This window comes from Homalodisca vitripennis, unplaced genomic scaffold (genome assembly GCF_021130785.1).
Source record: "Homalodisca vitripennis isolate AUS2020 unplaced genomic scaffold, UT_GWSS_2.1 ScUCBcl_5813;HRSCAF=12723, whole genome shotgun sequence".
Taxonomy (NCBI): domain Eukaryota; kingdom Metazoa; phylum Arthropoda; class Insecta; order Hemiptera; family Cicadellidae; genus Homalodisca; species Homalodisca vitripennis.
Window position 1 is genome coordinate 1 of NW_025781936.1, and position 24,947 is coordinate 24,947.

General features: G+C 32.4%; 1 protein-coding gene across 1 annotated transcript; it reads left to right on the forward strand.

The window, feature by feature from the left end:
* Positions 1-279: 279 nt before the first annotated feature.
* Positions 280-11,387, forward strand: LOC124373523 (histone-lysine N-methyltransferase EHMT2-like). The gene is made up of 7 exons (XM_046831883.1): positions 280-431; positions 2,726-2,870; positions 3,064-3,175; positions 5,842-6,016; positions 6,141-6,219; positions 7,588-7,763; positions 10,611-11,387. Exons 1-7 carry the CDS (start codon positions 280-282, stop codon positions 10,762-10,764), a joined length of 993 nt encoding a protein of 330 aa, XP_046687839.1. The 3' UTR covers positions 10,765-11,387.
* Positions 11,388-24,947: the final 13,560 nt, after the last annotated feature.

Below are 24,947 nucleotides of genomic sequence, written 5' to 3' on the forward strand. Positions count from 1 at the left end.
AATTCTGTAAAAGCCTGTATGAAAGTGGGTACTTTGTTGGAAGAACTTATACAGGGTCTGTATAATAAGTAACCGGACTGAGCCTGCCCCGCTCCGTCAAAGCGTCTGCTAACCGGTATCTGGTGCTGTAGTGGTGGTGGGGGGTCTAGTGAAAGGGAGAGCGGAGTGCATGTTCAGTTACCCCGTCGGAGTGAAAATGGAGAGTACGATCGGAGCAACGTTTTAGCATTAAATTTTGTGTCAAACTCAAGGGAAAAACGGCCACGGAAACTCTTCAAAATGATTCAAGAGGCTTACGGTGAGGATGCTCTGTCCAGAACTCAGGTGTTTCAGTGGCAAAAAAATTTCCGGGAGGGCCGCGATGACGTCCATGACAAACAGCGCGTCGGTCCTCCATCAACGAGTCCACACGGACACAAATGTGTTAAAAAGTGCGTGATGTGTTGAACAGTTGATCATCGTCTGAGCATTCGGGCTATCGCAGATGAGGTCGGAATTGATAAGATGACCGTTCAAAACATTATTAAGAACGATCTGGGTATGAGGAAGATCTGCGCGAAGCTGGTACCCAATCACCTGACTGATGAGCAAAAGAAGCGTCGTGTTTGCTGTCGCTTCGGAAATCCTTGATCGGACTGCAAACCGAACCAGTGTTTTTCAACCACGTTATTACAGGAGACGAGACGTGGGTTTTTGAATACGATCCTGAGACGAAGCGGCAGAGTTTGGAGTGGCACACACCGGCGTCACCACGACCAAAAAAAGCGCGCAATGAGCAAATCGAAGGTGAAAGTCGATGCTTATTGCTTTCTTTGACGTGAAAGGCATTGTTCACAAAGAGTTTGTGCCACCCGGTCAAACTGTAAACGGCCAGTACCTACAGAGAGGTGCTCCGTCGACTAACCGCCCGGGTTCACCGAGGTCCGTCCGGAGATTGCCGATTCGTGGATTCTCCATCACGACAATGCACCACCTGCTTGCTCGTCACCGAACAGTTGGCAAAAACAGTCGAGGGCAACGTTGCCACAGCCTCCTTACAGCCCGGATATGGCACCACCAGACTTCTTTCTGTTCCCCAAGATCAAGAGACACCTTAAGGGGACGCGGTTCGGGACTCTGGAAAACGTTCAACGTGCTACGATGAGAGCTCTAGACAACATCGAGGTTGCCGACTTCCAGGGAGCGTTCAGGGATTGGAAAATACGGTATCAGCGTGTTATCGACTCCAATGGGGACTACTTTGAAGATTTCTAAAGAAAAATTGTACATATTTTTGCCAATAAAAAAATTTCCTGAAGTCAGTCCGGTTACTTATTATTCAGACCCTGTATATTGTAACAGGTCAAATTACGACATTTAAATATTCGCGGGAAATTAGCAGACCGTGACGCAAGTAAATCACATGTTATTGGAATTGAGATTTATTTAATTAATAATGGGGAAATATGTTAAACTTTATACAGGAACAAATTAAAAAAAATTAAACTGAGCTAAACATAACCAAAATTTGTTTTTACTAAAGGTACCAAATAAAATTACGCAAAAAAGCCAATTGTGGTATAAAATGACTTGCATATTGATGGACATCAGAAAGCACATGTCGCAAAAGTTTAAATAAAAAGCGATAGAAAAATAGTTAAAGAAAATAGAAAGACTTCAATTGATCAATTATAGTGAACAAGATAAAATTTGATAATTATGAGAAAAGAATTAAATTATATTCAATCGTGAAGACGCTGATTTGAACGGGAGAGGGGTTGAGCATTGTTTGAGACAGTACGCAAGGTTTTGGCCCGAGAATCTTTCTTCTGTTTCGAGAGCTGAAGCAGGGAGGACGTGTACTCGTGTAGATCCACCTGACAGTGATGCAATACGGAATTGTGCAATAGTGTATTAAAAGTTATAACCAGGCGATGGGATATTGTTTTTAGTGAATAAATTAACAACAAAGCAAAGTGAGTACAATTAGTTGTTTGTATCACATCAAAATAAATTAACGTATCAAAGTGATTTGCTTTGTTTTAATATGATTGACTATCCCATCTGCGAAGAAGTGTGGTAAGTAAAGAAAATAAGCGTTAGCTCAGAGAATATTACATTTCAAAATTTATTAAAATCAAAGTGATTGATGAGAACCCAGTGAACATTTGTGAACTTTATCCTGATATAAATAACCATATTTATCAGAGCCTTTAATACAGTGATATTTAATTTGCACTATCATTTAACCTATTTAAAACCTGAGATGAATACAGGCGTAGGCCTAGTGACATATAACGTGTACTTTCACTAACACTCAGTATACTTCCAACAACACTACATACAATTTCCACAGCATAGGACACATCGACGTGGGAATTGGGAAGTTTGAACATTATTTAAACACCGATTCGGAGCAAAATGACACAGCTAACATGGGACTACAACACTTTAAAACTGATCATATTCAATATTGGAAGGTCCTTTTAATGATGTCAACAGTGATGGTCTTAATACTACCGAGGTCTTAGCGAATAAGAATATGTTAATGGAGATAGTGTAATCAGGTTCTGAGCTTGCTCCATTGTTGTTAAGAAGGGTTGACAAAAACATAATGTCCAACCTGATTACAAACAAGCACTCATTTAAACTCTCACCTAAACATATATATGTATAATTTTGGAATACTTTACAGAATCATTTATACTATTGTGGTTTGAACCTATAATCCTAATTTATTTTTCAGTGACATAACCAGGGGTTATGAAGCTAATCCTGTGCAATGTATAAACTCAGTAGATGATGAAACTGAGCCCCAAGACTTCGTATATGTCACCGAAAACTGCTTTACTTCCAATATTAATATTGACAGAACTATCACTTCTCTCCAGGTATTGTATTTCATGTTTTTTATAATTGTAAAAATCATTGCTACTTTTCTATTATGAGAAATAATTCCCGTTATATAAACAATTTTAAAATATTTAGCTTAAAACTCATTAATCATGTCTTAAGTGAGTTAGATAACTAGTTGACAATCAATACATAACAATCAAGATTTAATGAGAGATTTTACCATTACAGTCGTGCAAGTGCCGTGACATGTGCGTGAGTGGAGGCTGCATGTGTGGCAAGATCAGTATTCGTTGTTGGTACGACGATGAAGGAAAGCTCTTACCAGAATTTAATTTTGCAGGTAAGAGGTGTGACTAGTTTTAATGTCTCATTTAGAAAGTTTTGATTATACCCCTTTGTAAGAGTAAACCATCAAATTTTTATATCTAAATTTTAACTTTTTTATGATTCAAATATGTGAGAATTATTGCTTTTCCAAGTCCATTACAAATTTGAGATAAAACTGTGTATTTCACTTGTTTATTGTGGAAAACATTCTTACTTCTGGAAGACTGGCATTGTTTTTAGTTTATTTTGTATTTCGCCAAAGGAGATATAGTATAATACAAAGTAAAATTTTTATTTTGAAGTATATTTTGAATATTTTTTATTAAAGAATTAATCCTCTTATTAGTAAACAAACCTAAATAACAAAACAGGTTTGACATATTTTAAACTGAAGTAAGGATAGACAGTTGTTTATTTTATTTTGTCCATGTTTCTGTATACCAAAGTAAGGGTTTTACAACACTTTTAGACAATATTATTCATTAGAAATGGTTTGTTTTGGTATGAACTTGAAAAATCAATTTAATGAATTTCTTGTCCTTGATTAACAATCAGAAGAAACCAAAATAAATTATTACTTGGTGTAACATTTTACTTAGGTCACAACTGGTAAAGAGAATCCATAGTTTTTCAAACTTTTAATTTAAAGTATACATATATTAAATAAAAAAAAAATGGAATAAAAACAAAGTTTCATTGATACTTTCACAATTTTTTTATGTATTAGCAATGTTTTAATTAATTTCATTTTTCAAGAATCACTATTATTATAACTAGAAATAATATATGAAACAATCTAAAAGTAAAAAATAATAACATAACAAACAAATAATGTAGTATAACTAGCTACATAGGAAGCCAAACATTGATAAGAGCAAACAGCTATTAAGACTAACGGGTGTTTCCTGATCAACCAGGAAATAAACTCAAATCTACTTCTAATGTGTATTTAGCAATACATATTTTGACAGCAGTAAAGTAAAATATAATGGTCAGTTTGTTGTTTTTCCTAATATTACTGCTTAATGAAGGAAGGAAAATTTCCCCTTTTATGAACATTACTTGAAAATGGTTAAAAGTTTATGAATCACATTTAGAAGTTATGAAAAACAATTTTTTGAAAACTGTTGATACTTAATCCTTCCCACACGGCGGCAAACGGATATATCCGTTACGCCTAATTTTGACCGAAACGCGGTAAACGGATATATCCTTCAAAGTCTATTTTGTGCTATTTAATAAATTGTAGTTGCTGTGGAATCCGCTAGAGTTCAAGGGAGTGTTGAATACTTGTTCCGAAAAGCAGATGTTTGAACCTCATTGGCGCGTCGCAGTGGTGGGAGGGCGTGGCTTTGTCCCTCGTGGCGTGATTTAGCCTCATCTCAGTCTGCGGCGAACCATTACGCGGTAAACGGATATATCCTGGTACGGCATATTTTAGTGTTTAACGGTGTTTTGCCATATTTCCTGATTTACTGTTCGTGTTCCTGTTGTATTTAGCATTAGTGTCTTGTAAAAAATATTAATTTTACCTTATTGAAAATATTTTTAGAAGTTCAAGTAAAAAGGTTTTTTTTTTAAATTTTTAGTAAAATTTGAAAATTTGTTAAAAAATAAAGGGGTTTGATTATTTTGTGATACTGTATTATTTTTTATTCCTAATAACCACCACTAACTAAAAAAAATTAGAGTTGGTAAAATGTAAAAAAAAATTTAAAGTTAATTACGCGTTATGAGTCAAAATTGATAGATAAATTCTGCGTGGGAAGGGTTAAGTCTTTAACATAAATTTGTATAAAATTTCATTTTAATGTTAGGAAAATTTTTAGTGTATATTAATTTAGTGTAGTAATAACGTGAGAAGTCCACAGGAGATAGCAGTTACTTTAATAAGATTAGAGCTTGGGATTAATATTGTTTTGCTAATTAACCCTTAAAGCGCGGCATACAGGTATATCTGTATTATTAGAATTGTGCAAAACGAGGTTTACAGGATAACTCTATTGTCCTATTTTAGTTTATTGTGCAAATTATAATTTACAAAAATGTTGTGAATATGTAGGAATGCATAAATGTATTGATTTATAATGTCTGGAAGTAAATTACATTGTATATCCTGTGAAAATTCAATAAAAACATGTGCTATTTTTTATGGTCGTTTTGTTTTACGTTATAAGACAACATGCAGATATATAATGACCAAGGCACATCCACGTATATGGTGTATCAATGTGTAAAACCAGTTAACCTTTATTGTTAAAAAAATTTTTTATATTTCTTCTTTCAATAAATAGAAAATAAATATTGACAAAAAACAGAATTTTTTAAATCACTAAATGCATGCCAATAATTGATCTGATACCTAATTTTCTTCGGCGCTTTAAGGGTTAAGAGCTAAGACAAACATTTATGTATATAACTGAAATGTACTGAAACAGTGGAAGCTAAGATAGGAACTCTATTATAAATTTTATGAGAGATTAATTGATAACCTAAATTTGTGGCAAATCTCGACTTACCTTAAAATATAAATTCTTGCATATTTCTGTTTTTGTAACATAGTATGTGTTTTGATTCGTAGAATTTTAAATTGTCTAAATACTATTAATCGTGTGTTCAAAATTTGAAACAGTTTTCTCTAGTATAAGATGTATTTTAACAGTGTATTGTTGTTTACAGATCCACCAATGTTGTTTGAGTGTAACCAGGCTTGTAGCTGTAACCGTTTGACTTGCAAGAACCGTGTTGTACAGCACGGCATCACAGCTCGATTCCAGCTGTTCCGTACCAAAGGCAATAAGGGTTGGGGTGTTCGTACTCTCAGACTCATACCTAAAGGCACTTATGTGTGCGAGTATGTATTACGCTTGTTTTAAAAATACATTCTTGGATTTGGTAGCAGTTTGAATTGTATGTGATATTTGAGTAAAAAAAAATTTTTTTTTAAGTTTTATAATCGATTTAATCCCTTTTTACAGATATATTGGAGAGATCATATCGGATTGTGAAGCTGATACTCGTGAGGATGACTCATACTTGTTTGATCTGGACAATCGGGTATGTTGAATTATTAAATAATTTTTGTTGTATCTTTTGAAATAAAGATGTAATTATTATTCTGGATGATAACAATATTTATTTATTGGTATTATTAACATTTTAATGGTCACTAATATTTAAAATTTTACTATCACTAACCATCCATTCAACCCCTTAAACCCTTTGTAATTTTTTATTGTTAACTCCATTCCTATTATAATCTGAGTCAAACTAGGAATACAGTAAGAAAGTGGTTTATTATTACTTAACCCTTTGACGCCAGTGCTATTTGATGTGCGCTGTGCCTGAGTGGCGGTGCGCACGAGACCTGCCTGCCCTCTCTGGGCGGCGGGATTTCACTCAAATCTCATGTCCCACGCATCGTTCTAGTTATTTGCCCCTAACTTTTCTTATTTTTTATCCAATTGGTTCAAAGTTACATTTAAAGTAGTCGTGCTCGCTTATGCCTTAACGGATTTTGTTCAAAAAGGTACCGTTGGAATTGTTATAAAAGTAATGCTCGCTTATGCCTTGACAGATTTCGTTGAAAAAGGTACCGTTGGAATTGTTATAATAATCCCTAAATAGTTTGTATCTTGTGCATTTTTATACCTATACTGGTTTGTTTTTTTATTTGACTTTAAATATTTTCAACAGGTGCCACTTTGTTAATAATAAAGTAAATCAAACCACTACTAAAAAAGTTTGTCTTATGTATTACTACATATGTGCAAATATACTAGTTCTAGTAATATTAATTTTTGAAAACAAATACAAAATGGCGGCTAGTAGCTAAACAAGACATTTTTTCAACCTATGTTTATATAACATTTTTGTTTGACATGATGAGTACTATCACCCACAGAAGGTTATGTTACCCTTTTGTGTATACCCTTTTTTATATATATTATGTATAAATATATATTTATTTCGGTCTCGATTTTTAAAACCAACTGATGAACTATTTCTATATTTTTCAATTGTGATTGGGTACACATTAGGTTGATTATAATAAATTCTCCTCAATATAAAACAATATTTGAAAAATCGATGCATATACAATAAATACAGTTCAAATTTTATATTAGTGTATGGAGATGTCATAATTAATATAATTGTGAAGCAAGTTGAATTTGAAATTTGAAGTTTTATTTCTTATAAATGCATGATAGTATAACTTGTTATCTTTTATCCTATAACTCAAATTGTCTGTAGCTTCCTTAAGTTGATAATCTTGACTATTTTAAAATATACATCCTGTTTTCTCTTATAATTTATTTCATTCTGTAGATGTACTGTTTTTCTTTTTCTGTTTTTGTCAATGATATTTTCCTCCTTATTCCACAACCAAAAATATTTTTCTTGAGTACCTGTGATTGTTCCCAGGACGGTGAAACTTACTGCATAGATGCCCGACGGTATGGGAACATTGCCCGTTTCATCAACCACAGTTGCATGCCCAACTTATTACCAGTGCGTGTCTTTATCGATCATCAAGACCTCCACTTTCCACGCATTGCGTTCTTTGCTAACCAAGACATACAGGCCAGCGAGGAACTGGGGTAAATTGTCAATAGATAATTCAGTAGTAACTGAATCAAAAGAGTGTATTATCTGCTTGGAGGATATATATATATATATATATATATATATAAATTTATTGAAATTAAATAAGGCTATTGGCATTTATACAAATTTAATGTAAATAAAAGTCATTTGACAGGTTTTTGGTCTTCCGATCATATGTTAGTTTGCTTATTTAAAGGCATATATGACAGATACGGCCAAATACAAAATAATTGAATCGTAAAAAGTAAGCGCTCTGTGGTGTAATGGTAGCACATTCACCCGGCAAGTGAGAGATCTGGGTTCGAGTCCCGGCGGAGCAAGTACTTTTTGTGATTCAATGTTTATTGAAATTAAATAAGGCTATTTATACAAATTTAATCTATATATATATATATACGGTTAATGGCTGTAATGTAGCGTAGTTAAAGTAGGTCATTATTTTCAGTTTGGTAAACGTGTTGTATTAGATTATTATTTTATGTTTATAAGTATTCAAAAGCTTGGGGTAGTACAAGTATCCAAAAACTGAACACAATAATATAAGTTCCATTGCATAATTTGTATTCAATGTGAGATGAAATTTAGTGTGTTTAAGGAGCCACCACACATTTCCAGACCAGACCTCCAATGCAAGTATTATTTGAGCTTTTTATAAATGTTAAAAATGTGTCTGAAGGGAACTAAGTGTGAGGCTTTCTCAAATGGAGATGTAGGGGAACAAGACATTTGTATCAATAAGTTGGAGAATAATGTTTTCTGTAGTACTTCAATGGGTTTTTATATTTTACATTTAGGTTAACTAAACAATTTTGATTTTTTGGAGTTTCAAGCTCTTTCTTTTAATTTTTAAGATTTAATGTCATTTTTAGATGACAAAAATAAAATACAAAAAATGTATGGTTATATAACATATGAAAATTATTTCTTTTGATTTATATTTTTAAATTGGTTTAAAAAATGAAAGTAAATTAATTTAATTGTGTACAATTATATTTACCTTTGTGTATTGCAAGTAGTAAATTGTAATACAGATTTTGGAGATAATTGCTGCCAGTAGCAAGGCAATTAAATTGTTGTGATAAGTTTTTCTTCAACATTTACAGAAATAAAAAATAGACTTTTGTTTCTCAATGTAAGGTTTTACCTTCCTAATGTAAACATAGCTCAATAAAACACCATCTGTCTATGTAAAAAACTTTTGTCCTAAACTTTAACCACTTAAATTTAACAGTTTTACTCATAGTCATTGTTGAATTTTTGCATTTATCAGCACTCAACAAGACTACATAAAGATCTTGATCAATGTTTATTTCTTTACAAATCTTTATTGATGACGAATGCTACAGTTTTGAATTACGTCTGTTTAATGATTGGTCTGGAATTGTGTACAGTTGTCTGAAATAATAGAGAACTTTGAACTAAACTCTTTGATCTGGCAGGTAGCAGTGTATGGGGAGGTTAATGAATACCGAGTTTAAGTATGTCAGTGATGAATAAATAGTAAAAAACCCAGACATTAAATAAATAAAGGAGAGAATACGCTGATTAGTCCTAACTATACCATTAAACACATATAAGTATAACCATTTTTGGTTGTTTATAAACTGCCCACAATAGAGGAGGATTTTATTAATAGAGAACAAATATAGTTCCATTTAACCTTTTGGCTTTTCATGACTATACCTTGAGAATCCCAAGAACAGTGGCTACAACTTTTCCAGTCCACGAAATAGTGCTCAACTTTTTGAGTTCACTTTAACCACTTTTGTTCGTTGTTTCAATTGTTTTATGGTGTCTGAAGTGTAGTTATGGGTCTAAGTTTCATCGATGGATGGTTTTGAATTTGCTAAAAAATTTCTTTGGGTTGTGCCTAAACAATCCTAGCTTATATTCTGTGTTTAAAAGTTGTTTTTTTTTGGATCTGTGTTTGGTTATCAGCAATTGTTGTATCCATTGAACACAAAGCTATGAAATCCATTAATTTAGTTAAGATATTTAAGAAATTAGCTATCTTTAGCACTATTCTGCGTTATTTCATCAATATAGGCTATTGTAAAACTTTTTCAATGATATCCTGTGTGGTGAACTTATTTGGGTGACCAAAGTGATTTTCAACTCCTTAGCTTCTCTGACTACTTTTAAACTCATTAATCAGGTTTATATTTTAGACAATAGACAATATTCTTTATTCATAAACGTTGAGTTTAGAATTTTTATCAATACAATAATGGACATACAGAACAGAAAATTTAAAATATCATTTCATGATGCAATTGATTTCCAGTTTATAAACTCTTGAATAGTGTAGAAGGGTCGCTGGAGAAACCAACTTTTGAGTGAGTTCTTCAGGTGTTTGACTGGTGTTTTCTTCAGAGAGTCTGGTTCATCACACAGTATTAAAATACTACTGATTTAGTTAATACAGATTATAGTAAGAGTTTGAAGGAGCAATAAGTGGAAAGATGTGCATTACAAGAGTGTCCTAGTTCAGTGGTCCTAGTTTACTGGACCTAACCTTTTTGAAAATTTTGTTTTAATTTTGTATTATGTGATACGTTATGAATCTACAGTTATTTAATCGGTAGGTCTATGATTTTTGGTAGTTATTTTTTACTATATTTAAAAAGTAACCTCAAAAATGGAAAATAACAATGACCAGGTAGCTGACTCACAATATCAGTGACAGTAGGCTGAATACCTCCCATGAATGGCAATAGGCAAGTTAGTGAAAATCCCTGCATTGAAGAGTAAATAGGATAAGAGATGTTGTTAGCCTTTTTAAATCTTTACGATGCATTATTGTTAAATTGTTATTAATCCTGTTTAATCTTCTGTTTTAGATTTGACTATGGTGAAAAATTTTGGACAATAAAATCTAAATTGTTCAAATGTACATGTGGTGCAGAACAGTGCAAATACTCAGAGACTACTATTGAGAAAACTTTGGCTGCTTACAACAAAAAACTGGAGCAAGAAGAGAATCATGAATTATAAGTGTTAATACCAGGTAGTAAATACGAAGGTTGTCCAGAAAGTAGCTCATATTTTGATGAAACAGAAATAAAAAGTACACAAATACTGTAGATGCAGAAAATTTGAAGGACACACTCTTGAAATGTTTTTATTACTATTACCATTCAAATTGAGTCACTTTATTATAACTGTGTATTAGTTTATCAAATATGTTTTTGTAGTAATTTGCTTCCTGAGAAGTTCATTACTAGCTGACAGGATATTTGTAAAAATTGTCTAAGTTACTTGTATATATGTGTCTTTGTTCATGAACTAACTACCTTTTTGTCTTACAATTGACATTTCCAGTTGTGGTAAGAGAGGCATCCTCATTATTTGTATAATAGACCATTTAGCATTGAAGCCATAGATTGCTTTTGTTGATTTCTTTCAAGTTTGTTAGAAATCACCTGGCACAAAACTTATGATAGTACATCTTCCATATAATGGTTTCATGCAAGAGAGTTTGGTGAAAGTTGTGGAAAATGATGTGCTTTGCAATTGTGAAGTATTGAATTTTGAAAATCTAATATTTGTATTATTCTATCTACAAACCCTTCACTAAGTTGCTGTAAGTTCCAATTGTTTTGCATTTATACTGGAGTTTTTGTGTTTAGTATACTGGAGTTATAATCCATCACTAAACACAAATCAATATTGTGAAGCAATAGAAAACAAAAAGTGATTTCTATTATAACACATATTTTATAAATAACAGTGCTTAGATTTTGATATTTTAAAGGTCAGATATAAGTATATAACAGTACATAAAGTATTTTTCATAAACATATATATTTATCCATATTCGTTTTGCGCATTTTGAAAAGTTTGTGCCGACAAAATTCTGTTAGGATTACTTCTACTCATCCCAGAGGATGTGCACTCAGTAGTTATGGCAATTGTGCATGTAATGGAATTATCCACACGGTATTATACCCCTGATATGTTTGAAGCAGCTTAGTCTGCACACTTCCACTGCAATACACAATCCTGAGTACACTCAGGAACATTCTGATTCCAAGCCATTGGCTGATATTCAATGTAAGAGTTTCTTTTTGGACATCATTCGTAGACTAATGTTAGCTGATTGTAGCGGTTCATTCCTTTTTCATCATTTTTAAAACAACAGAATGTTCTATAAATGGCATATTCTTACAACTAGAGATATGTTAATTTTTTTTACTAATATTTGAATTATTATTTCAAATAACATAGTGGTCTCCTTTGTTTGAGGTAAAATATTCAGTTTAAAATTAGTTACAATCTTCGTAACTACAATTAGAATAAAATCGCTAATTAAATTATAAAGTACAATCTTATTTATTTGGATTGATTAGAATTGGAATTGATCAGGGTAAACAAATATCAGGATAAACCAGAAATACAGTAAAAACACAATAGATTTAAGATAATGGGAATTTATTTGTTACAATTATAACAGTAAAAGAGAACAATTTATCATTGTATTAATATTAATTATTGAGAAAACTAATAAAATAACAAATAAAAAACCTAACTAATTATTTTCTAAAATCGTAGTCAATCTTATTTGTGAAACTTTGGTACACTGCTTATGAAAGTAACAATCGTCTATACATTTCATGGCCCCAATATCCGCAAGGACTTCACTCAGAATAAACCATTACCCAGGCTAGCTGTGCCATGGCATCAGAGTGAGTATTGACAAACTTCGGGTTCTTCATTAACAGTATTGTTTTTTCCTGTCCTCTTTTACAGTTGAAGAACAAGGTGCGGATACAATTTTATCACATCGATGCTACTGCCAGTCTGAAGCTAATCATTTACATCTTTCAAATTTAAATTTCTACAACATTGCTTATTTCTTATTATTCTGAATGTCAAATATGTGTTAACATAAAACCAAATTATGCCATAAATTGAACAAAAACCAGTTTAATCCTAAAAATATTGAACTTCCATTCTTTAAAACCGGTCCGGATAACCTGATGATCAGGATAAAAGAAATCTGAATAAACAAGGTTGTACTTTATTTTGTTTTTACTGAAATGCATGGTTTCCCTTTTTATCGTTTATAATTTTGAAGTTGTCTTGTGAATGAATAATAAGAACATAAAATAAATAACTAATTCAGAACATTTCATGTTTGCTTTCCTTTATGCAAGCGTACAAGAAAAGTTAGTTACTGATAATCTGTATGAAATGTGAACATAGCTAGGATAGCTTATCACATGGGTGATAAATTTAATTGAAGCCATTTTTAAATGAGTTATATAGACTTGTAGTTTTTAAGTGTAACTAAAGCATACAGTAATAACTCTAGCAATGCAGAATATATTTAGTTATATTAATGTACTGGTTGTAACTACTTGTTATTTTGCTAAAGCTTAATGGTGTATTAAATTCTTAGTGAACAGAAATAGTAGATAGTCATAGTGAACAAATCTGATGGTGTAAATTCAGTGTAGCCTAATGGACGAGAAGTTTCATACTTGACCATAAATATTATTAATTATTGTTTAGTTAAATGTTAATTTTGTGATTTAGCTATTCATATTTAAGTTCAAATTTTGCTACATAAACTGTTTTGGATACACTCCCAATTGACTTAAATATCTAAATCAATTGACACATATTAAGGTAAGATTATATCCATCTGTCTTCTTTCTACAGCTTTCTACAGACCTTTTAAACATTAATATTGATGAATGACATACATTTTTCTTGAGTAATATGTTTCAACAATTATTATTTTCTAAAATATACTTCCTATTTGTAGACTATGTATAATTTTGTGTTTATGCAACTTTACTGCTTACCGTCTATAGTTGAGCAAACTCCTCAAGTTTGACATAGAACCGATAACTTTACAATTAAATAGTAAAATATTTCATATACTAAAATACATTGTTATTTGAGAAAGTTCCATACTCTGTCATATTTATTTCCAGTTGAAACTGTGCAAAGAACTATAGATTCAATATAGCACACTGAATGATTATTTAAAAAAATGTTACTGTATGTTTTTAAAATACCCAAAGTGTTCATTAAATATTAAGTTAGCATTTTATTTATTTAGCTTCTAATAATATGTATTATAATATAATATGTATTATAAGTAAGTTCAAGATTGTTTCATCCTCAGTAAGAATTTATGATAACCTGTAAATTATTTTATGTGAATATTATAAGCATTTATGTATAATTGTCATATGAAGTACAATTGAGTGGTTTAAATGTACAGAAACACAATTCAGTAACATGTTGTATTTCAGTAAGATTACAACACTCAGTGTTGTGAGCTTAGTTTGTTTACAGTTCTCTCACAATATTATATTTATTCATCATTGTATTTCATCTCCACATAAGCAATTTAATTACTTGAATAAAGTTTTAGAGAAAATAACTCAGGGCAATGCCAAAAAAGTCATTATTGTAAATACAATATTTTTATTAAGTTACTCCAAAACTTTTATTTCAATCTTTTGGCTGGTGAGTTTTTATTCTGAATAGTCATATCCTAAAAGTGAGGTTTTTGTTTTGTTATATTTGGTTTGCTAAAGTAGACGAACTATAATTTACAAAGGGTAACATGACTTTTTAAATTAAATATTTATTTATTTTTAAATTTAGAAAAAATTTAAATTAAAAACAGAATAAAAACTCATTATTGGTAAATCAATATTTGTTTATAAATCATGTACCTTAAGAAGAGTTATTGCTGGTGGCACAAGATGCACTCTCGATTATTGTGTGTGGTTACTAGTTAATGGGTTGAGTTTCATAAATTATAACTGACTAGAGATGTGTAATGGTATGAATAGTCATATTGCATACTTCTAATTCTGGTGATTCTAGTGATTGAGATTTTAAAACCTATGGATACAGGGTTGAAATCAAAACATTTCAGCCTAATAAATAAATATTTAAAGTTTATGTATGAACAAATAAAATTATACAAGTTAGTAATCATTTCTTAAAGGGTCGATAACAAAATCTAAAGAAATGAGGCATGCACTTAATCCTTAATAAGACAGGAAGGATCTGTCATCATAGCAGTAGTCTTTGCGAGCAGTGTCACAGTAGCAATCTTTTGTCACTTCCCATTTAACCTTATTTCTTAATATTTTATTTTAGTTTTAAACAACTTTACTTTATTGTATACCAAATACTCCAGCTGTAACATCAGAGGGTAATTTGAAAAAATGTGAATTGTTGGTTCAATAACAGACAAAAATATCAACACAGTGCTGTCAATAATTATCTATTAGTTCATTGCATGTAACATGTTATCACTGTATTGTTCTTTTATTTTTTCTTTGTTAATTGTTAGTGTTATGTTGATTTATTTTGTACGCCAGTGGCAATCATAGAAAATGTGTTGGAAATATTCAAAATCTTTTAGTAAGATGAATTATGTTTAGGATGAGTGTGGATGCTCTATAGGGTCTTGTTATTTCATAAGGCCAACTTGTGTTTAGAAATTGTAAATAGTAGCTCAGTTTAGATTGTAATGTTTGTGAATTGTTTTGTGTTACTATATATTTCTAATGGTAAGTGCTCTAAACATATTTGTATTTAGACTATAACATTTTAAATATTTTTTATTTATCTAAATTATTGCCTGTTCTATAAAAAAGCATTTTTAAGTCAGGTTTTCATTATATTTTGTGATTTTTGTATATATTTTGTGAAGCGTAAAGTTTATTTTCAGGAAATAAACTTTTGATATATTTTGATTTTATTACGCTAATTTAAAAAATTATTACAGTATATTAATTATTAAAATAAAGTAACACTACATGCTTAGTCTAAGAAAAAATAAAATGTTGTCATATAATATGTATGTTTCATTAATACAGCCATATTTGTATATCTTTTTAACAGATGAAAAACATTCAACCATTATTAAACCTGGCATTTTTGTCATATATGTCGGTACTGTATAAGGCTTATAATAAATAATTATGTAATAAAAATTAAACGTATGTCACATCAATTTGAAGTAAACTGAATGGTCAGTTTTTGGAAAATTGAAAGCCTTGGTAATTTGAACACATACATATTCAAATTATAACAGGCCCAAACTTAAACAAAAGTAAATATAACAGTGTTAATTGTATGATAATAAATAAGTTCTAAACAATAAATGAACCATAATGCATTTGCATTATACTGATGGAATATGATCTCTATTAATATTATAGATTTAAAATTATAACTGGGTGCCAGTATACTAATCATTTTAGTTACAAATAAAACTGTTTAAAACAAATAAATATTCTTATCAAGTTTGTAGATAGTATGATATTACTTATGAAGTTCGTAGATAGTACTTCATAGTATTATTTGAAGAACCAGCATAGTGTTATTAATTTTAATGCTGTTATAAAATTAAAAATATAGTTATGATTATTGATTATAACTTTGTATTGAGAGCATGGAATTATTTTAGATACATTTAATGAATATTCAAAATAATGATATACACTTTTTTACTGTTGTTTTTGTATGTTTTCAAATATTGTAGCAATATCTGTGTGTTTTATTTATTGTAGTTAAAATGTTTTATTTAATAAATAAATATGTTTGATTATTTTGTTTCTAACATATTTTAACCTTCAACAACCTTTTATTGTAATTATTTGTTTATGTGACTGAATAACAACTGTCCATATGGCTTATATGAGGTATTTGTCCGTTACATCCTTTTCAGACAGCGTAAAAGTACATAATGACTATCTAGTGACTAATATACACATTTAATAATAATTATAATAATAAGTGACATTTTACTAAATTCAAATAAATGATTATAATTTCTTATAAATTCACATGTGAGGCCTATTAATTGGTTTATTTTTGTATATTTCTGCTAATTGCTAAATCTGAGCTAATTTCAATTAATTTTTTAAATAAAACGCTTACATGGTGATAGCACAGAATTCCTAGTCAGCAGAAATCCCTATCGCACAGAATTCGCAATTTTAAAAAGTTTAGCATTCTTTGTTTTATCTATTTTTCCTTAAGATTGAGAGAGCAATTTATGACAACATACAATACTACTATTTGGAGTATGTACTGAAAGATTTTAATAACACACAATCAATTAGTAACGCATAGGCTTCAAAGAATCTATCTAAACTTGATTTTATAAAACACAGATCCAAGACTCAACAATGTGACAAATGGACAGTGGCAGTGCCAATAGAAGTGAAAGTTAATACCACACTCAGCAGGAACAGTAGTAGGTACCGGCGGGACATCCAGCTCTCTAGGTGTGCGGAGGGCTGGTATGTTCACAAGTCGTGCTGCAATGACCATGTATAGCCAATGAAACGCCTACAAGCCCAGAGATTGCGAGTGAGGCCAGGTTGAGAGAGAATTTTATAAATAATCTTAATGAAACATTGTAATTTTCATGGAACATAAACTGCAGGGATTTAACATAATTAATACAATAACTATGTAATAAAATAATTAGGTTGCCACAAATTTGTTAGGGGTGAAGTAGTTATGATTCTTACTAAAGACAAAAATTTAGCACAGTTTTAAAATATTAAATATTTCTTACATAACAAATTTAGTAACTGAAGAAGAATTTGAGTGCTGTGCATTTTGGTTCTGAGGAGAGTGACGGCGCAGCACAGAGTCCGCAACACCTGGATCCAGAATGGCAGGATGCTGTGGTTGAGCAGTGACGGCCACAAAGTCCATGGCTGCCCCTACCGTTTCTCCCCAAAAGCAATAAGAGAACTTGAATAAGGTGAAATTATCTCCTCTCTCAGTCACAAATTCTAATCTGGCTATGGCGACATTCCAATGCCAGTCATTAAGCATGCCAGTTAATTTTTTTAAAACCTTTAACCCTTTGACTGATACACAACGATATATCATTGTGAGTGAATTTACCGAAAAGTGATACACAAACGATATATCGTTTATGCATCGTAAATTTATTTCAGCGTTATTACTTTGCCAAATAATAAATCTTACTATATTTCAATTGATAGAGAAATATATCTAATTTTTGGACGCATGGTGCTGAATGCATATGTGTTGTACAGGTTAAATACAACACAAGGCCAACTGAAGAGGGCTGAGTTCATGAAAGAAGTGATAGGAGATCTTTCTTCAGAATGGCTTGCAAGTAAGCAAATCCCGCAAAATCTCCAGGGTGGTGGTGATGGTCCATCAGTTGGTTTCGGACTCAGGAAATTACCTGAGAAGAAGGAAAAACTGTGCCGAACCTGTTCAGGTGACAATCATCCTGAAGGAAAGAAGCGGAGGTCTCGGACAGTGTGTGTAAGGTGTGATCTTGGTGTACATGCTGAATGCCTTGGCAAGCATGTTTGCCACTGAAAATTATAAAAACTAAAAAACTGTAAATATTGTAAATAATAACTTCTTTATTAGTGTTGTGTTTTGACAATAAAGTGTATTTTTAAGACAGGATTCACAACCAAATTTAATTAATATAGAACATTCAATGTGTTTGACTCCAGATTTCCAAACAGATTGCCTCAAATTCAGTAAGTAAATTTTTATTATTTTACCAATAAGTTATGCATTTTTTTTTTAACTTATATGCTTCAAATTTTCTGGATTTGTTGACAATAATACGTACTTTTAGAATAAATTACTGTCAATAAGAAATTTCAAAAAAAATTTATATTAGTTTACTACTGACAAAGTAAGAAAAAAATTTTTTTTATAAATAAAAACAAAAAAATTTCGAAGTAATTTTTTTGGCTTTTTTATATTTTTTTCCTAATAGACCATTTAAATGTCTAAAGAACAAAACTACTTTCAAGTTTTCTATTATATTACATAATAAAGCTACAAATTATCTAGTAAAACACTACAAAAAAGCTAATTTTAGCCTATCAATTAAGGGATAACCCTGTTAAAAATCATATCAATTTTGGAAAAAAAAAAAATAAAAAATTGTTGATCAGTCAAAGGGTTAATACATGAAATAAATTCATCTCTCATTATAGGTAATTTTCCTACAAGCTTAAAAGTGCAAAAATAAAACCAACAGGGTGGCCACCCAACCGGGAATAAGCCGGAAATCTTCCCGAGAACCGGGAAAATATCATAAACCATTTTCCTGTCTCCAAAACTTGTAAAATACAGCTTCTTGAATCAAGAAACGATTAATCTCGAAACATCGTATTTTACGTGACGCGATTCGTACAATTGTGAATGAAGATCGACATAATGTTCGTGGACTCCATTTGACGCCGGTAGATCCAAGGTTACCTCCACTAGTGTACTGGAGTTTGCCTTGGTTAGTTTTACTCCTTTGTAAGCTCAAGCCTCCCCACTAAAAAAAACAAAACTATGCATGATGCTATTAAAATCGGCCGAGCGATCGTTCCAGATTTCGGCACTAAACGAGCGGTAGTGACATTAAAAACATTAAACTTTTAAGTCGCTGTTACATCCAACGCTCACCGCCCATCACTTACCGCTCGTATCGCGGCCGAGGCCTCTGTTGGTCTATGAACGATTTCTCCACACAAAGAAAGTGATGCTATGTTTTGATATCACAGTAACATCCAAACCTCAACTGAAACTGCGTTTACACTGGCAAAAAGTTGCACAAGTTTTGTGTTCGACTGTAAAAATCGCTAGTCTAATCGGGCGCAAGAGCTCTCGCGAGCGCTGCCGCAACCAGTGTTGACAGTTATGTTCAAGAACTGGAGATCAGTGTCGGCTATTCAAATTAAAATTATGAAAATTTCCGAGACATCACTGCCATATGTCAACAGACTTCGTATTGACTCCTGCAACAACCAGCGATACAACTGTGACAGTTCTCGTGAGTAAAAATGCTTATATTGTTCAAATTATGCGACAGTAATTGGGTAAATTCTCTCGCTACTTTACTTGCCAGTGTAAACACAACTTAATGTTGACGCCAGTCTACAAACGGAAGTCGGCCAGCCGACCGAATGAACCATGCACATAAGTTTTCGTCGTCAGAGCGGGATTGGTTGGACGACGCCGACGGCTGGAAATCCCGTCAGTTCTCCGATCAGCTATTTACCTGAACGACTTCTCTGCACACGTGACGATCGGTGGAACGATACAAAAAATTTCGAACTGCTCAAACCATAATAATAATAATCTTTATTGCGTCAATAATTACAAGATTGCATGCATGCGTCAGGTACATTCATCATTATACATACATATGTGCATAGATTCTATTGTAGTTATAGCTATTCAATTGTATAACAGAACTGGGGTTTTTATTTTATTCTTTTTTTTAACAGCCCTGTATGAGGAGCCTTGTGTTATGTTGTTTCGTAGTCTATGACTATAATCTAACGAATACGTTGTGTTGTGAAGGGGTGATTAATTCTATTCTTACATTATTTTAAAGGCTAACACAAAATATTTAAGAGCCAGTGATTGATAACATTAATTGTGTTCGTATTCTGGGTGCAACTATAGAAGGTACTGACTGTTATGTAATGGTGTTTAATCACTTACTCTACAGATCGCGAGCTAACCGCACTTCGGTAACTACCGTAGCAGGTAACTGGGTCTTTTTCGTTTAAGGGCAGCACAAAAGACCCTAGCTTGCCTATTCAAAACTCAGATCACGCGATGCTTGCCCGCTGCGCAGCGCTTTGCGCTGCTTGCTCTTTTAGAAAAAAAATTAACTCGAGCTTGCAAAGTCCAAGCCCAGATCAACTCACCACGCTTTATTGAACAAGAAAAACTATACAGATCTAACGCGGGTTTCATTGCAGGCAAAAGATAAGCGGAGCGTGTTTATCACTGATAAGATAAGACGAGTTTATACTAGAAGTAGTATCTGGACTACTGCCCTACGAACTAATAACACCAAGAAAACGATTAAATCCACTGTCAGTCAGGTATAGTATGTTTGTAAGGTGCTGGCCCTTAAACGAAAAAGACCCAGGTAACTTTCTGATGCATTTTTCATGTAGGCCTAATCGCCGTCAGTGGGATATATCCAGAGCCGCGATTCTTTCGCGGGACTCTAACCAGGGCTACCGCAAAACGATGAGAATCTGGGCAAGCGCGCATTATGCATGAATTCGGACCCCGGTGAAAATGTGTGGATATGCTTGAATTTTTATAATGTACCTGGAATTTTTATTAGGAATCGATCGTTTCCGATACTCGATGCCGCGGCTCTTTTCACTCGATTACGATACCAACAGAAATGCTTAAATACGCTGAAAATTCACGATTTCACAGTAGTACAACTACTGATATGGGGAAGCTGAATCTCGAATCAAAAAATAAATCTATTCCCGGACACTACTGATTGGCAGTAAGCAAATTACCGATTATAAAACAGTTTTTGTACTTTTCGTATGAAAAAATGTAGATAGATAACCAAAGTAACAAACTAACTGTAGTTTAACAAATGATATTTTAGCTATAATTAGTATTTTTATATTTATTTTTGGCGCATCGTTGAGTGTTTTCTCTATCTATTCTTGGAGCAAAACGATCGGCAGTATACAAATTACCGATTGGTGAAATGTGTTCTTGTAGTCCTGTGTGTATAAAAACTATACAAATATATAGTTCCAATTCAATTCAATTCAAAAAAACTTTATTCAACAAAAACATTTTTTCATTCCCCATGTGCACTCGCACGTGCGGGGTTATTATAAACTTAATTATTATACACCTCATTCTATATGGCTATATATGCAGTCTCTTTGTTGCAACCACCATAACAAAACAAAATATCGTGATTTATACGTGATAATATTTAAGTTCAGATGAAAGTATTTGGTGTATTTATTGATTGTACTAAACCGACCTTGAGTACCGCCGAGATCATTGCCTCATACTGAAAGTTCGTCCACCGCAGACCTCTGGATTGTCTGCCTCACGGTAGCGCTGTGTTGATATTTATTTGTTATCTCTGATTTTTTGAATTGAATACATGGTATTTTCCAAACATAACAGGAAGTAAAGTTATTAGTTATACACGATGTTATGTCAAACACATAAAAAACACAGAGATCAAAATTAAGGAGCTTAAAATAAGTGATAGCGATAAATCGTTTCCGAATTTCTCACATATCGTTAGCGAAGAAATATTCTACAGTAGGGATCACCAGAGAGTGCAGTTGAGGGAGGAGCCTTTTTGGAGCGTGAACTTGGAGCAGCCAATGAGGAGTAAGCGACGTTGCCGAACTTGTTCCTCGCTGTAACCGCAGCGCGCCCGTGCCGGGCTGTTTGGGGTCCTGTTGAGTGGCGCAACGTCGCGCTGGCCTATCCTTTCTATTGGTCGCCGCCAACTGCACTCTTTCGTGACTCCTACTGTAGAGTACTGCAGCTTTGTGGCATATCCTGCAACTAGCTGGTGGCGATAAACGGTCACCATTGCACTCCAGCGAAAGGATTAAATACAGTATTCAATTGTTTATTTGGTTTGAAAATAGACTAGAGAATCAAAAATTTTTCGATCGGGAAAACCGAGAAAAACCCGGGAATTTGATAAGAGGTTTTGAGTGGCCACCCTGACCAATTAAAAAAAAAAAACTATCATCCAATTTCTCTATTATCCTCTTTTTCAAAATTTTTTGAAAAGGTGCTCAATCAGTTATTTAAATTCTTATAAACCAACAATTTAATAGAAACAGAACAGCACAGTTTTAGGAAAAAAAACATCTGTCATCACGCCTGCAACACATTATACTGAGTCGGTCGACTCTTTAGATAAAGGAAATGAGACTGTTGGGATTTTAATGGATATGTCGAAAGCCTTTGTTAGTGTTTTCAAATGAGAAAATTGTTACATTTAATTGGCAAGTTTAGGTCTAAATAAAATACGTCTCTCTTGGTTTCAGTCATTCCTAAATAATAGGAATCAATTAATTGTTGAAATAGATAAGTTTTAACACAAGGCTTAATTCTAGACCCTCTGTTTTTCATAATTTATTTAAAATAGTATAAGTCTCGTATGTCAACAGAACGTTATCATACAATCAACATGTTAGACATATCTGTAAAAAAGATTTAGCTCGAGTCTTTATGCGCTGAGACAGATGTCACATATAAATAATATAGAAACATTACGGATGGTTTATTTTTCATTATTAAATTCCTATATAGATTTTAGAATAATTATATATAAAGACACATCTTTCAAAAATATGAATGAAATTCTTTTAATGCAAAAGGAGGCAATGTTAAAATTAAATTTGCGATTCTTAAACACCACCTCTCCGAATTGGGAATTATGACCGTTTGCGGCCAGCATTGTACCCACTCTTGGTACACATCGCCAATACAACACTCGTGGTCGAAATGATCTTGCCTTTCTCTCTCACAGGTTACAGCTGTATGCCAAGAATACCATCATATGCAGGAATAAAGTTTTTTCACTATCTTCCAAGTTTTTTGTATAAAAAAGAATGTAATTTTAATATTTTAGGAATAAATTAAAAGAATACCTGGTAATGAAGTCAATATAGTCAGTCATTAATTTAATAAATTTTGTGTTAAAAGCCAACGTGTAACATTGACTTTCTTGTTATTATTTTTTTGTCTTGTAATGTTGTCTTTCCAAGCAATAACTGTTATGTAGGCTAATTAAATGTTATCCCATGTACTACATTCTTTTATGAATTTCAAAACTTATATAAAACTTACACATGTAAATTAATTATAATTATACCTTATACATGTATCTTTTTACTTTGTATCTGGCGCCATTCATATTGTACATGGCTCACCAACACAACGCAAGGGTGACCTATTTTACTACCTAGATTTAGAAGTTAGAAATTGGGTTAGATGTTAGATGGTGTCAATTCCGAGATTGCGTTTGAAAAAGTGAAAGTAAAATAGTTCAAGCGCGCCTCTATGCTGTTTAGTATCGTATTATTTATACTCAGCACCACTCATGGTAACATATCCAGAAACATACAAATTTTACAAGGCAATAGGACAGCTAGGCGATGTTTCCTGGTTGATGATAGCCGAATGTAAACAATAAAACACACACACACACACACACACACACACACACACACACACACACACACGAACTAAAGTCAGACAACAGTGACAGACTAGACTGCCAGTGTTATGCACGCACACCATTATCCGATACGACCCCCGCCACCGCCCCTCAAAACACTGACATTCTGGGCAAGCTATGGGAGCGCTCATTTGTAAATCGAGGCCTACTTTTTGATAGTAAGCTAAGATGACAGCACATTTGTACATGGGATTGTGTCAAACAGTAACATCCCTTCCATATTGCTCATATCGTCCAGTCTGCTATTAAGATATTAAAAGTTTCTCAACTTTGTAGATTGACGTTATTTACTATCAGACGTCCATTATCTTAAAATGTATGCTATTGTGCTTGCATCAGTTGTATTGTTTATATATATGCTTTCTCTAATTATAGGCTAATTCCTGTTTAAGGTCTTGTCCATATACAGTTATATTTCTGCGAGAGTTGCAATCCTTTCTCCCTGGTTTTGATTACTGCATCTTGTTTTTAACAATGATTAGTTATACATTTGAGGAAAAATATTTGTACTATCTCCTGTGATTTCCAAAAGGCATTTAGCATGCTCTCCATTACCTCTTTTAGAGAAAACTTTCCGTTAAAAAAAAATTTTTCTCTGACTTTATGTATTGAATTAAATCCATGCCAAATCGTAATATAAAGACATGACATTTTTAGAGTTAATTTGTGGAGTATATTCTGTCTTTTTATTGCCGATTTAGGAATAACCGAAGGCTTCAATTTTAGCCCAAAAGTTTTTTGTTGTTGCTTATCAATTACATAAATCTGCCCTTGTTTAGCTTTGTGCGGATGATATTAGAGCTGTAGTAGTAGATAGATTTAGTCCGAAAATGGGCTATTGAGTAAACCTAAAGGTTGGGCTAAACTCAACCACTTATCCCTGACTCAGCAAAATATTGGTAAATACTTTTACTCATAAAACTAAACATTTATTTATTTCTATGGGATATTGCGCAGTAGGATAAAACAAGTACAGCATACAGGACTATAACGTTTTCATAGATTCCAAGCTGATTTACTTTGGACATCAGAACAGCGTTGTTTCAACACCTAAAAGAAGGATCTAGATCTTTGTTATATGAATCACCTGATTTTTTAACAATAAATATACTTGTTTAATGCGTTACAACTACTT

What these genes read in the sequence shown, in the direction of transcription:
- LOC124373523 (XM_046831883.1), top strand. Translation starts at nt 280, where the DNA reads ATGATTCAAGAGGCTTACGGTGAGGATGCTCTGTCCAGAACTCAGGTG. An exon ending in GGACACAAATGTGTTAAAAA is followed by an intron (nt 432 to 2,725) that starts GTGCGTGATGTG and finishes TTTATTTTTCAG; the next exon opens with TGACATAACCAGGGGTTATG. An exon ending in AAAGGCACTTATGTGTGCGA is followed by an intron (nt 6,017 to 6,140) that starts GTATGTATTACG and finishes CCCTTTTTACAG; the next exon opens with ATATATTGGAGAGATCATAT.